The sequence below is a fragment of the Felis catus genome, chromosome B1, assembly GCF_018350175.1.
Source record: "Felis catus isolate Fca126 chromosome B1, F.catus_Fca126_mat1.0, whole genome shotgun sequence".
NCBI lineage: Eukaryota > Metazoa > Chordata > Mammalia > Carnivora > Felidae > Felis > Felis catus.
Window position 1 is genome coordinate 204,260,734 of NC_058371.1, and position 14,458 is coordinate 204,275,191.

General features: G+C 55.7%; 1 protein-coding gene across 3 annotated transcripts in view; it reads left to right on the forward strand.

The window, feature by feature from the left end:
- LETM1 (leucine zipper and EF-hand containing transmembrane protein 1) overlaps positions 1–14,458 on the forward strand; it is a 40,281-nt gene that overhangs the window by 1,230 nt on the left and 24,593 nt on the right. For 2 of the 3 annotated variants that reach the window (XM_023253495.2, XM_023253496.2), the window contains exons 2-3: positions 4,144–4,204; positions 10,376–10,826. In XM_023253495.2, the coding sequence (XP_023109263.1) occupies positions 4,144–4,204; positions 10,376–10,826 (512 nt within the window). Of the gene's footprint in view, positions 1–4,143; positions 4,205–5,606; positions 5,722–10,375; positions 10,827–14,458 lie in introns of those variants that run through there. The other variant, XM_019829855.3, reaches the window with a different exon arrangement.

Sequence of the window (14,458 nt, forward strand, 5' to 3'; positions counted from 1 at the left end):
AGAACTTTGGAGCCATGGGAAGGGCATTGGGCCGCAAGAACTGACAGTGTGAATGGTCTAGGGGCCCGGTCAGCCTCCCATCTTACCGCCTGCCCTCGGAGTTTTCCGTGTTTAGGATGGTAATGAAAATGGTTGGCCACTTCACGGCTCTGTGGCGTGTTCACAGTTTAAAAGTTAGCGGAGTTTGTCCTGTGGTTGCATCGTTCTGGGACCACCGACGTTTCCTGTAGTTGGCACTGTTCTGTATTACACAGGAAGGGGCTGAGAGGGGGTCAGACCTCCGGGTTGCTGCGGGACCAACAGGGAATCCAGAGCCTGTGAGACCCAAGACTGGACTGTGGGGCACAGTCCCAAACCCTCCGAAATGGCACTCCCAGCTGGGCACAGCAGTCCTTCTCTGGAGCACTTTTCCCCATCGTTAACTTCTTTTATCAGTATGGCTCGTTGTCGTAATTAGTAAACCAACTTTGAAGCATTATTATCGACTGAGGTCCTGTACTGTGTTCGGATTCCTTTCGTTGTGTTCCGTACTTTCTTCTGATTTTTGTTTTGTGATTTACATACTGTATCTTTATTCTGCACGTACTTTTCTATTTGTTGGAAACATTTCCTTTACTTCTTTAATTTGCACACATTTTACTCTGATGTCTTTCTTTGTCCCAGGATCTTATCCAGGACACCACATTACATGTAGTTGTTATTTCTCTTTATAGTCTTGGCTGTGACACGTTGCTCAGGCTTTCCGTGACAGTTTTGAGGACTGTTTAGAGCTAGTGTAGAATGCCCCTCTATTGGGATTTGTTTGGCATTTTTTCTGTTTCTTTTTCTTTTTTTAGTTTTTAATTTTTCTGTTTTCTTTTTGAGAGACAGAGTGTGAGTGGGAGAGGGGCAGAGAGAGAGGGAGACACAGACTCTGAAGCAGGCTCCAGGCTCTGAGCTGTCAGCACAGAGCCTGACACGGGGCTCGAGCTCACAGACGGTGAGATCATGACCTGAGCTGAAGTCGGACGCTCAACCGACTGAGCCACCCAGGCGTCCCACGTTTGGCATTTTTTCATGGTTAGACTGGGGTTATGTGTTTTGGGGAGGAAGATCACAGGTGTGATGTCCTCATCACATCCTGTTTAGGATGCCTGCTAGCAAGATGAGTTTTGTAGTCAGTATTGACCTTGATCACTGGGCGGAGGTAGTATTTGTCAGATTTCTCCACAATGGGGAGTTACTTTTCACCCCCTTTTTGTGCCATGCTGGGCTGGGGCCCTGTAGCGGGGGGACTGACCGGGTTTGCCACAGACTGGGTGAGAGCCGTGAGGTCTTGGCCTTTGGCGACTATTGAAACCGGGGAGGACTCGGGGAGGAGCAGGCCGGGGCAAGCCGTGGGTTCTCAGAGCTGTTGGATGGGAAGTGCTCAAGGGACCTCAGAGTCTCCTAGCCTCACAGGTATTCCAATGCAGGGTGCCTGGGAAGGGGCTGGAGGGTGGGTAGGGAGGATCCTGCCCGGAGCAGCTGGTGGAGAGAACCCAGAGAGCCCTGTCTCCTGGAAACCAGGTGGAGAAAGGTGTGGGATATGATGAAATACATTTGGTCTGTGCCCTGTCCCTGTTCCCGGCAGAGCTCTTAGAACCTTTGATAGTTCCTGCAACAAAGGGGTGTTTTGTGTTACTTATAATGAGCCCCCTTTCTTCACACCTATGCTAACAAGGTACCTGAGATTAGAGGGTTGGCTCTTCCAGCCCAGCCCCGACCTTCAGGGATGGGAAGGGATCTGGGGATTGAGCTCAGGCACCAGAGGCCGAGGCTGTAGTCAGTCACGCCTAGGTAAGTGAGGATGACTCCTGACTAGGGAGGCTTGGGGAGCCTCGGAGTTGGTGGCTTCTGCAGATGCCGACCCCACAGGGACAGAGGCTCCTGCGCTTAGGAGTCTTGGAGACCTTCCTTGGGTACCTCACCGTGTGGCTGTTTTTCCTGTCCTGTCTAATAAACTCTAATAGTAGGCAGAACACTTTGCTGAGTTCTGTGCTGTTCTGGAGAATTAACAAAACTGAAGGTGATCGTAAGAACCCCCAAATCTGTAGCTGGCAGATGTGTGGGTGGCCTGGGGACCCTGCTTGCAGCTGGTGTCCCTAGTGAAGCAGTCTTGTGCTGAGTGCTTAACCAGTGGGTTTGCATTAACTCCGGATAGAGTCAGAATTGAATGGTGGTTGGGGCCCCTGGGTGGCTCAGGTCATGATCTCACAGTTCATGAGTTCGAGCCCCGTGTCAGGATCTGTGCTGACAGCTCAGAGCCTCAGGCCTGTGTTGGATTCTGTGTCTCCCTTTCTCCGTGCCCCTCCCCTGCTCGTGCTCTGTCTCTCAAAAAATAAAATAAAATGTTAAAGAAAAAAAAAATTGAATGGTGCGTTGCCCAGTTGGTGCTGGAGTGTGGGTTGTTGGGAAAAAAACAAAACAAAAGGACTTCTAGAAGGAAAGAGTGGCCCACCCATGAACCGTATCTCAAGAGTCCCCATCACCTCCAGGAATGGGGTTTCTCAGAGGGCCAGGGAAGCCTTCGGAGTGGGGAGATTGTGGGAAGGGACCAGGTGAGACTGGGATGCACAGTTCACACAACGTAGAGATGGGGGGTAGGCCAGGCAGCTCTGGGAGCTGTGATGGCTTGTGTGCTTGCTGGGGGGGGGGGTGCAGCGTGGGGTTGCAGGGAGCAGGCCTAGGGTGGGGGTGTGCAGGGGAGTGCATAGGGCAGGGGTGTGGGGGCAGCCCAGGATGGGAATGCGGGGTAGGGGGGTGTCCAGGGTGGGGGTGCACTGGGGGAGTGTGCAGGGCAGGGGGCTGGCCCAGGGAAGAGGATGTGGAGGGTGTGCAGGGCAGGGATGCAGAGAGCAGACCCAGGACAAGGGGTGGGGGTGTGTGCAGGGCAGGGGGCTGGTCCAGAGCAGAGGTGTGTGTGTGGTGGGGGGGTGTCCAGGGTGGGGGTGCAAGGGGGGGAGTGTGCAGGGCAGGGGGCTGGTCCAAGTCTGGGAGTCCTTTGTTTGGTCCTCAGCTAGAGTGAGAAAGACTTGGTGTGATTGGAAATGTAGTGTTTGAAATGGAAAAGGTTACTTTATGAACCACAGTGACCACATGTGAGCCCAGACCCCAGCTTAAAACAAGGCTGTCACTCATACTACAAGGTCCTAAATTTAATGTTTGATGGGAATATGAGAGTTGCCTATGATGACATCGGGCTCCTTCTGAGTTACATAAAGTGACCAGTGGAAGTGTGTGTCCCCAGAGGATCCACTGGGAGCAGCCTGGATGTGCCCTGCCTGGTCTGCTCCGAGCTTGTCCAGGAGTCGGCACCTGTCCCCTGCCGTGCCTGTCTGCTCTCCTCCCTTCTCACGCTGGCTCCCCGAGTAAGGCCTCGGCACCCCAAGCCCGCTCTGTGCACTCCTGCTGCCTGAGGGTCTTAGGGTGCTGGCCCGCCTTTCCAGCCCTGTTCTGCCCTGCCAGCACGTGCCGCCCCAGGATTGCCAGTGCCTGTCTCGTCCCCTCCACCGCTTGTGTCCGCAGCACAGGGTCTGAGCACAGGTCGTGTGACTGGACTTGGAATTTATGCTCAGGGAAAGTGTCAAAAATACACGAAAATCCTAAAAGTGTGCTGTACGCTCAGCGGTAGTGTTTATCCAAGATACGGTTTACTTGCGGTGTTTGGTCTACAAGTGGTTCTCATAACCCTCGCCCTCCTGTGGGCAGAGAAGTTGGGGGACCCTTTGGATCAGGCCCTTGCTTGCCCTGTGGGGCTGTCTGTGCACTGGGGGGTCCCGCGCAACTGCGCATCAGCTGGAGCGAGTAGGGTCCCGCCTGGGGAGACCTTCAGGCCCGGGCTCTGGGCCCTCGGCTGGTGGAACCCGGTGTCCCCGGTAGGGGTGCGTGAGGCCAGGGGCTGCCTCAGGTCCCCCTTCTTCCCTAGAGCTGCCCCAAGACACCGTGTTCCTAATGTGTCCCTCACTTAGCAACACCCTGAAACCTTCCAGCACTCAGAACACGCTTCCAGACGCTTACTCTGTGAAAGACACGGGGCACCCTTTCGGGCTCTCGAAGGTGGTGTTGGTGTGAAACGCCTGGTTTGACACGAGTTTTCTTGCTTTTTCTTTGTCTCTGTCATAGGTGGTCTGGGAGAGCCTGCTTGTCTCAGTTGTGCCAACGCCGTGGGGCTGATAAGCCACTTGTAAGTACATCGTCACTTTCCGTCCTTCTGTAAGTGGGAGCTTGGAAGCGCTCGAGTGACGTGTGACTCCTGATTGTGGGGAGACAGTACCTCCTGCTTTGCTGTTTTTGTTTTCCTTTCTTTTCGCCCTTTATCTTTTCATTTTGAAACATAACCACATGTTAGTGGGTCTGTGGGGAATAAGCATTCATAATTTCAGTGTCTGTTACAAATATCATTAGCATTTTGATGTATTTTATTCTGGTCTTTTGTTCATGCATCTGGTTTTTATTTGTTTATTTAAATGCTTTTTATTTAGTTTTGAGAGAGCGCGAGAGTGTGAGCAGGGGAGGGGCAGAGAGAGAGGGGGACAGACGATCGCTCTGTGCTGATATCAGCAAGCCTGACGCGGGGCTTGAACTCACAAACCGTGAGATCCTGACCTGAGCCGAAGTTGAGCATCTGACTTCCCACTGAGGCGCCCAGATGCCCTCACACGTCTGTTTTGCAAAGCTGCGCTGGGTACTTCGCACCGTGTGCTTTGCCCTGCTCACACGGCTGCTGTTTTCAGTGGCTTTTCATGGACTTTGCAAAAAGACGTTGGGTGCTCCACGCAGCATTGCAGGTGTGGGGCTCCCTCAGTGAACACACTAGACCCTCGCTTGAACCCCATTTGATCCTTCACAGAGCGTCATGTTGAGCGAGTGGTGGCCACAGGGCTCAGTTACCCCCACCTGGTTCTGGGGATATGTCTGCAGTGTGGATTTAGCCCTTCCCTCTGGTGAGAAGTCTGTGATACTGTTGCGAGGCTTGGAGGGCTTCCTGGAGGGAGTGGCATCCACTCTTCCCTGTCCGCTGTCGCAAATGGACTTGAACTTCTCTCAGGGTTCCCGTTCTCTCCCACCTGCATTCCCTCTGCCCAGCATCCCTGAGCACAGTTTCCTTCTGATCCCCCTCACCTACGTGGTGGGATGCCCAGACCTTTCTTCCTGATCCCAGGCCCTTGTCCCAGACACCCAGAGTGGAGCCCGTCTCTCCTTTCCATCCCTGATTCTCCCTGTTGGAGAGTGCAGGACCCCCTTCCCAGGTGCCACCCAGGTGGCTCCTCACAGCGTCTTGCCCATGGAACCATGGGGGCTTTTAAGTTTTTTTACTCATTTGAGATCGTTAATTTGTTACCTCATCTGGAGAGGGGCCCCTGAGTGGCTTGGCTCAGTCAGTTAAGCGTCGTACTTCGACTCAGGTCATGATCTCACGGTCCGTGGGTTCGAGCCCCACAGTGGGCTGTGTGGTGACAGCTCGGAGTCTGCTTGGGATTCTCTCTCTCTCCCTGTCTCTCTGCCCCTCTCTTGCTTGTCTCTGTCCCTCTCTCTAAATAAATAAATATTTTTTTTAAACAGACCTTTTTTCTCTCTCAGGTGAAGGTCACTTTCTTTGTGTAGGCCACATGCATTAATTGAAGGCAGTTCCCAGATGTGTTGGATTTGGTCTCGTTAACGGACCTCTTGTCTCATTTTTTGAGTGGCTATGGCTGGCACGTAAGTTACCAGCTGTCTTGTGTCCAACCACTTCTCACAGCTCCCTTTACTAGGTTTTAGCTCCTTCTATAACACCTTTCCTTAGTGGTGGGGGTGGTCCTGGGACGTGGTAACAGTAACAACGTGTGTTTCTGCCTCTGTCTAGCTCTTGCTTCTGCTGCTTTTGGGTTCTCTCGGCAGCCGGGGTCTTGCCGGAAGAGCTGCAGGCAAGAAGTAGTATCTAGTGTTGAGTCTGGAAGGTTGGCTTTTGTTTCTAGGACTCTGCTGTGTCTTTTTATTCGTAGTGCACTAAAATGTTTTTATTAGGAATACGTGTTGAATTTTTCAGGCACCTTTTAAGAGTCAAATGTACCTGCATTTAAGATTCATATTAAAATACAAGCACTCTGTGCTTTATTAACATGAATTTTTTATGAGTTAACAATTTTTAGAAAATTAAACACTTTTTTTTTTACAAAGTTAAGCAGTGAGGGGCACCTGGCTGACTCAGTCTGTGGATCACATGACTCTTGATTTCAGGGTCGGTCATGAGTTCAGGCCCCACGTGGGGTGTAGATTACTTAAAAATAAGTGAAATAAAATTATATGTAAAAAAAAAAAAAAAAAAGGAAAGTTACATAATGAGAACTATAAAGCTGTTTTGCTGAACTCATGCATTTGAAATGAGCAGTTACAGGTGAGAGTTGAAGTTTTATATCACATCCAGCACACGTTACTTGTTATTTTGATGGCACAGATAAGTATCGGTGACCCTTGAACAAGAATGCAAGGCGGGGCTGGGGGCGCTGGCCCCTGTGCAGTCGAAAGTGCACCTGTAACTTTTGACTTCCCTGAAACTTAGCTACTGACAGCCTGCTCTTGACCAGAAGCCTTGCTGAACATAAAAAGTCAATTAACACGTGATTTGTATATGTATCATATGCTGTAGTCTTACAATAAAGCAAGCTAGACAAGAGAAAACTTAAGAAAATGGTTAGGAAGAAACGCTTACGGGACTGTCCCGTGTTTATGAAAAAGCCTCAGCGTGGACGCGGTCCCGGCACAGAAATCCGTGCGTGGCGCGGGCCTGTGTGGTGGCGGTGCCCCGTGAGGGGGTCTGTCATCTCAGTTTTCAGCTCTGGTGGTCCTGACCCCAGAGCATGAGCGGCTGTGGAGTTTCTGATCCAGGACCACTCGATCGATGGGCGTTATCTAGCTGCCCTTGACCTCCTTTATCCTAAAAGTGAAGGCAGAGAGGGAGTCCAGTAAAGTGCAGCCCCTTGGTTGCAAAGCCCCCCAAGCACAGGGGGTCGTTCGGTGGCAGGACGGGGCTGCCGTGAGGCTCTCGGGCTCCTGCATGGGACCACTCGGAGGATTGGTGGCTGGTGCTTGCCTGGCCCCCGGAGTGTCCTGCAGGGTGCACTGGGTACCACAGGGCCTGGAGGGCGCTGACGGGGGTCCCAGTGCCGTGGGTGGCGGCCTCCCGTTCCCCAGCTGAGGGGCACCTTGTCCTGCGGGCAGCGTCACCTCTTGTCTCTGGGCAGAGAGGCACCCTGCGCTTCGGGAACCATTCCCCCTGGTCCTGGGACCGGTGGCTTTATTGTCCACCTCTGCTTCCCTTGCTTGTTGCTGCTGTCACCGCCCTTGCTGACGCCATGTCCCTGAAGAACTGAACGTGGCACGTTGAGGGTTGGCGCCCTCCGTGGCCCAGCCGTAGGCCATTGTCCGGGTGGGCTGTCCCCTTGGGAAGGGGACGTGTCAGGTGGCCCGCAGGTGTTGCGCCTGTGGCATCGTTTCAAGGGTCCAGAAGGTGCTGTGGAGAGAACAGGCCTGGGTCCCTCTGCCTGCCCTCCTGTGTTCGTGCGGCTGATGCCACAAGGCGCGGGAAATGCTCTGACCCGCGAACGCACTCCTCTGCCGGGTGCTGCTTAGGACTTCTCCCCTTTTTTTTAAGATTTCATTTCATTTCTTTTCTTTTCATTTCATCTGTTTATTTGAGACAGAGAGAGAGAGAGAGAGAGAGGATACCAGGCGGGCTCCGTGCTGTTAGTGCAAAGCCCATCGTGGGGCTCGATCTCGCAAACTGTGAGAATTCACAAACCCCATGATCAAGAGTCGCATGCTTGGGCGCCTGGGTGGCTCAGTCGCTTGAGTGTCTGACTCTTGATTTCTACTTGGATCATAGAGGTTGGGCTCTGTGCTGTGTGTGGAGCCTGCTTAAGATTCTCTCTCTCTCTCTCTCTCTCTCTCTCTCTCTCTCTCTCTCTCTCCCCCTTTCGCTTGCTCATACTCTGTCTTCAAAAAAAAAAAAAAAAAAGTCACACACTCTACCACCCGAGCCACCCAGGCACCCCTGGTTTTTCTCTTGTTGAAGGTGGCAGCAAGTTGTCAACGTTGAGGTGGACGTGGGAGCCCGCACCCTTAGGTGAAATGAATGCCTTTGATAGGAGTCCCTCAGCGTTTTCATGGAACAAACAGACTGTCCTCTAGTGACTGTGTATTTCTTGTTGACGTTTCTTTTGTCCAGAGTGGTTTTTTCCCACTTTAAGGGGAGCGAAGAAAAGAGAAAGCAGGAGAAGGTCTGGTGGTGGGCCTGTGGGAAGCTGGGCCCACTGACCCCGTGTAGGTGAGGCGGGCACTTCTCGGGAGGGACGCCGAGCCGTGGGCTCTAGCGACCTGGGGCAGTGCTCAGATTAGTTTTGTTTCGACGAATATTTCTTTTTTTTTTTTTTTTTTTAATTTTTTTTTTCAACATTTATTTATTTTGGGGACAGAGAGAGACAGAGCATGAACGGGGGAGGGGCAGAGAGAGAGGGAGACACAGAATCGGAAACAGGCTCCAGGCTCTGAGCCATCAGCCCAGAGCCTGACGCGGGGCTCGAACTCCCGGACCGCGAGATCGTGACCTGGCCGAAGTCGGACGCTTAACCGACTGCGCCACCCAGGCGCCCCGCGACGAATATTTCTAAAGTAGTAAGTTACGCCATTTTATGCTTTTTGAAAACAGCTAACCCTTTCTGGGTAGAATATTGGTAATGTTAGTTTCTACCGTGCTTGAAGATAGCCAGAGCCCGGAGCCTCGCTGGCCCAGTGGATGTGCTGGTGCCTCTCGGCTTGCTGTGTTTTCGCGAGTCTCTGCTTTCGCCTGCTGGCTGTGCTGTCCAGCGCCGACGTCACGCCTTCTTGTGGAAGCTACTTGCTTCCTTGCTCGTTGAGTGTCGGGAGCCTGGATCATTGAGTTGGACAGCGACAGGATGGCAGGCTGATCCCTGCATCAGGAGGTGAGGCCGAGGCACAGAAGGCACAGTCTGGGGCCACAGTCCCACAGCCGCAAGTGACTGAGCGGGTCTGCTGTGCTCTGTGCAGCCTGTCCCTCGGCAGCTGTGACCCGGTCAGGGCAGGGTGGGTTCGAGGCCGCGCCCTTCCCGCTCAGGTGTTGACGGTGGGGCCCTGGGGCTCACGGCACAGGACTGACCCTGCCCTTTGAAGGCAGGAGGCCGTTGAGGGGTTGCTCGATGGGTGGCGGGTGATGCCCTGTGCCAGCTGCACCTACGTGATGCAGGCTGTGAACCGAGGCGGGCACGCCTCTGGCTGTCCTTCAGCATTCCCCGCCTGTAAGAGGTACAGCTGGACCAGACGTTCCCTGGCTTCCTCCAGCCCCGATTGGCGGCTGCCAGCTCCCTGGTGGGGTCGTATGCACCTGGCGCTCTGGGTACTTCACGTGTCTATTACTGCACACATTTACAGAGGACGCTCACGAAGCACAGAGAGAGGTTAATTAACTTGCCCGAGGTCTCAGCATTGAGTAGTGGATTGGAATTTGGGATGGGGCAGGCAGCTACGGAGCCCAGGTCCCGTGAGATGCTCCAGCCGATGGGAAGAGGCTGGGCTTGTGTCGGTTATGAGCACGAGCCTATGAGCTGACTTGGAGCCTGTGGCCTCCCGGGGGTGGGTTTGTGCCCGGGGGCGGGGGGAGCGTCGTCCGGTGTGACGGGTGGGGTACGAAGGAGATCCCGGGGCTCCAAGAGTCGTGCAGGTAAGGTGTTCCAGCGCTGGATGTCATCGAGGCTCTGGGCTGAGCAGAAGCAGCGGCGTGGGGAAGACGGAGGAGCGGGTCCGGGGCGTGATTCGTTGGGTTTTTGCCACTTGGTACAAACGTCTCTGCCGGACAGTGCACGGGTTTGGGTCCCCGTGGATTTGAGCGTCCTCACTAACTTCCGGGGCTCGCTCAAGAACTGCAGATCTTCGTAGAAAGTCACCTGGTAGGGAACGGACCTCCCTGCCCCGCCTCCACCCCCCCAATTCCCCAAGTCTGGGAAGCCACCTGGGAGACCTGCCCCGAGGTCGGTTCTGTAGTCCGGGGGTCAGGGGCCAAGCTCTGCTGTTTGTGTCCAATCTGCCCTTCCTTCGAGCCCCCGGCCCCTTGGTGCCCTGGTGCCACCTGTGAGCCCACGGGGACCGACCGCTCTCAGTCCCTCGCACCAGCCCCTTCCCAGCAGCCCCTCTTCCTCCTGATGTGTTTCCCGGGCACGCAGACGCGGTGGGGAGTCGGTGTCGGTGCTGGGAAGATTGAGTGTCTGTGTGGTTGTGACGCAGCCTGGTCCGTGTCGCGCTTGCGGGTTTGAGGTGCCAGGAGGTCACCCCTCATTGCTGTTTTCCTCTCTCTCTCTTCAAGGAATGTCTCGTTTCGCTGCTGCACTCCTGCCCACCCTGTGTACCTGTCCTTCAGGACCGATCCCCGTGGCTGCTGGACTGCGAGGCCCGGGCGCGTGTGCTCGGTGGCCCGAGTGCCATGGGCCCCCGCCCCCTCTGGCCTGTTGGTCACAGGGCCTCAGTTCCTCCCCACGCGCTGCTGGCACTCCACGCCCCCGCTGGGTGACGACTCTGTGGTGGAGAAGTCCCTCAAGTCCTTGAAGGACAAGAACAAGAAGCTGGAGGAGGGAGGCCCCGTGTACAGCCCCCCGCCGGAGGCGACCGTGAGGAAGTCCCTGGGGCAGAGGGTCCTGGACGAGCTGAGGCACTATTACCACGGCTTCCGCCTGCTCTGGATCGACACGAAGATTGCAGCGCGCATGCTCTGGCGGATCCTCCACGGCCACAGCCTCACCCGCAGGGAGCGCAGGCAGGTAATGGACGCTCGGCAGCTCCCGGTCGGGCCGCCTCTTAGGTGCTTTCCAATACTTCCGGGGTTTTCCTTCTGCAACTTGTGGTTAGAAGATAATAATAACAACAGGAAACTCTAACCGTGAACCTCCCTGTACCACCGCTGATCATCTCTCGGTGCCTCCGCGGCCAGAGGGTCTCACACACCCCGTCTGTGGTCTCCCGTCGCTCTGGCCTTGTGCCACCGCGTCGGCCTTCTTTCCTGTCGGAGGCCTGTGCCCACCCCGGTGGACTTCTTTTGCAGGGTAGCTGCCTTTTCTGTCTCGTTGCTTTCCAGATGTCTGTCTCTAGGGCTGTGCTTCTCCCTCTGTGAGCTGGGTCTTACTTGTTGGCTCTGAGCTCCTGACTCAGGTCTCACCTCTGTCGTCGGCTCCGGAACCTGCCCGCCCACCGGCTCTTTAGCTGCCGGGAGCTCTGGTTCAGCATTCGGTACGCCAGCTTTCTCCGCCGTTCACCAGCTCTTTTATTTTTAAGCCTGTTTCTTCATGTTTATTTATTTGGAGAGAGAGTGAGCGTGAGCAGGGGAGGGGCAGAGAGAAAGGGAGAGACGGAATCCAACTCAGGCCCCTCACTGTCAGCCCAGAGCCTGACTCGGGGCTTGAGCCCACGAACCGCGAAATCTTGACCTGGGCCAAAATCGAGAGTCGGACGCTTAACCGACCGAGCCAGCCAGCCACCTCTGCCCTTCGCCAGCTCTTAAAAAAAGATGCTCCTATTTTTCAGGAGCTCAGACCTTCTGGGTGCCTTACTTTGCCTGAAATAACCGACAGTTACACTGTAGACTTTCCTTTCTCCCCTTCTTGCTCTTTTCTTTTCTGGTGGGTCCCCGGGGGCCCAGGGGCAGCTTTAAGTTCTCAGTGCCCTAGGGTTCTCCGAGGAAAGGTGCAGAAGTGTCTCTTCCCTGGAAGTTGACTGCCAGAAGGTGCCTCTGGGAGAAAACAAGGACTTGACTTTCACGCGACCTGGGGAGTTGGCCGTTCTGTGTGAGAGTTCCTCTGGCTTCTGATTTCATACGTGTTCTCAAGAACTTCTGGAGAACCTGGGTCGTGGTTGTTTGACTGGCTGGGATTTCCCCTGGGATGCCACGTTAGAGGGGAGCAGGTGGAGAATTGAAAGAAGGACAGTTGTATTGGAATTTCAGGATCATCCTGTTAGTGTCTGTCGGATGTTGATGACGAGGCGCGTTGTCGAGTTAATCACAATGTAATGCTTTATATCCTGGACTCCCGTGCACTGCTCCCCTACCCCGCGAGAGCTGTGTGCATTTGCTGCTTCCGTGAGGATGATGAGACTTCGTAAGAACAAAAACAAAAGAGTGGGAGCAGATGAGCACGTCCCAGCGAGAGGTCCCAGGGAGAGGCCCCAGGGAGAGGTCCCAGCGAGAGGCCCCAGCGAGAGGTCCCGGCGAGAGGCCCCAGCAAGAGGTCCCAGCGAGAGGTCCCAGCGAGAGGTCCCAGCGAGAGGCCCCAGCGAGAGGTCCCGGCGAGAGGCCCCAGCGAGAGGTCCCGGCGAGAGGCCCCAGCGAGAGGTCCCAGGGAGAGGCCCCAGGGAGAGGTCCCAGCGAGAGGCCCCAGCGAGAGGTCCCGGCGAGAGGCCCCAGCAAGAGGTCCCGGCGAGAGGTCCCAGCGAGAGGTCCCGGCGAGAGGCCCCAGCGAGAGGTCCCAGCAAGGCCCCAGCGAGAGGTCCCAGCGAGAGGTCCCAGCGAGAGGTCCCAGCGAGAGGTCCCAGCGAGAGGCCCCAGCGAGAGGTCCCAGCGAGAGGTCCCAGTGAGAGGCCCCAGTGAGAGGTCCCAGCAAGAGGTCCCAGTGAGGCCTCAGCGAGAGGTCCCAGTGAGAGGTCCCAGCGAGAGGTCCCAGCGAGGCCTCAGTGAGAGGTCCCAGCGAGAGGTCCCAGTGAGGCCCCAGCGAGAGGTCCCAACGAGAGGTCCCAGGGAGAGGTCCCTGTGTGCATATGGACTTGGCAGGGGTAGCACATGGGAGAGGCTTTGTGGGGCTGTGCTTTCTTCTCGTTTCAGGGCCTTCCAGGTGATTTGAATTTGAACAAAATGTTGGCACATAGAAGAGTGACTCTTACAATTAGGATATTTACAAAGGCAAGCGGTTGTAAAATAATTTGTAGGAGTCGTTTAAGTGGAAGATAGATTTGAAATGTGAATTTAACTCTTGCTGTTGTCATGAAGCAGAATTCACCAAACGTTGGGTTGTCCCGTCCCCCCCCCCCCCCCCCCCCGCCCGGGAACGTGAGCTGGGTGTGGACTGCCGTGAGACAAGTTAGCTGTACCCCACTGGCGGGGCGTGGTTGCCATGGTGATCCTCAGTCCAGAGGAGGCGCAGTCCAGACATCTGGTGTATGTATGTGCTTGGCCGAGGCTCCAATGGGGCGAAGGTGCCATCTGTGGGATTATGACTGGCCACCTCTGAGTCAGAATCCTACCCAGGCGGAATGATAGGACAGCGCCACGAGGCCTCGATGGCCTCGGATGGCTGGTCCCCCGCCGGCCCTGCCGGCCGGCCCTGGTGCGTCAGGACCAGGGTTGGGTGCCGAGAGCCCCTCGTCCTGGGCAACAAGGCCACCCCTTTGCCTGTCATGCAGCGCACGTTCGTGGGGAACCTGGTGCTTTAAACCATTCGTGGACGACCAGTTTCTGAGTGGTGGTTTCCCACATAGCACAGCAGCTCCCCTCACTGCGATCAGCTGAAAGTCAGCCCTCCTTAAAAAAAAAATGAAATGTGAATTTAAGGTCACAACTGTTGAATGCATGCTGATCATGTGAAACAGAGAATGACAGAAACGTCTGAGGATTGCTGTGGAATAGAAGTATTGGGAAAGTAGTTTTGTGTTCTGACCTTGGGCCCCGTGGACCTGCAGGGTTTGGAAGGACTGTTTGTGTCCCCCAGATGCTCACAGCAGAGTCGGCGCACCCTGGAGATGCCTCTCGGTGGCAGTGTGAACGTTGCAGTAGGGAGGATGGAGAAGCAGGGCTGAGGTCTGGTCACGGCGTGCGTCTGTTGACAAGTGTCCGGCGGCCGTGCAGGCAGACTCTGTCCCGTTACCGGCCTGCGTTCGCGCTCAGTTAGCCGAGCGTTCCTTTAGGTGCCTCAGCACCGTGCGGGGGGGCTGCAGCCGGGGCCCGGTCGGCGCGCTCCCAGGGGCTCTGGGGAGCCGAGGGCGGGGGGCCTTCGGGAAGGGGCTCCTCCTTCCAGAGCTTTCCCACCGCGTGCTTGCTTAAGCTGAAGCACGTCGGAGGGCTGATGCCTTCACCTACAGCGACGCTCTTGGGACGGTTAAACCGCTCGCTGGTCCTCCTTCGACGCCAGGTATGTGGTTGGGAGTCACCGAGGCTTCTCTGAGGCCCCGCAGTGGGTGTTACGTCCTCAGAGGCTCTGGCTGCATCTGCTCTCATCTGGTCCTTGACCCCTCCTGTGGTCGAGCCTTGTGCTCCAGCAGATGTGGCAGCAGCGACAGCCTGGTAGCGGTGAGCACACTGGGCCCCCAGCCCTGGGCTTCGCTCCTCCCGACGAGGGGGAGCCAGGGCTCCTTGGAGGCCGAGCCCAGCAACAGCCGGGACAGCAGTGGTACAAGAGGAGGAGCCTGG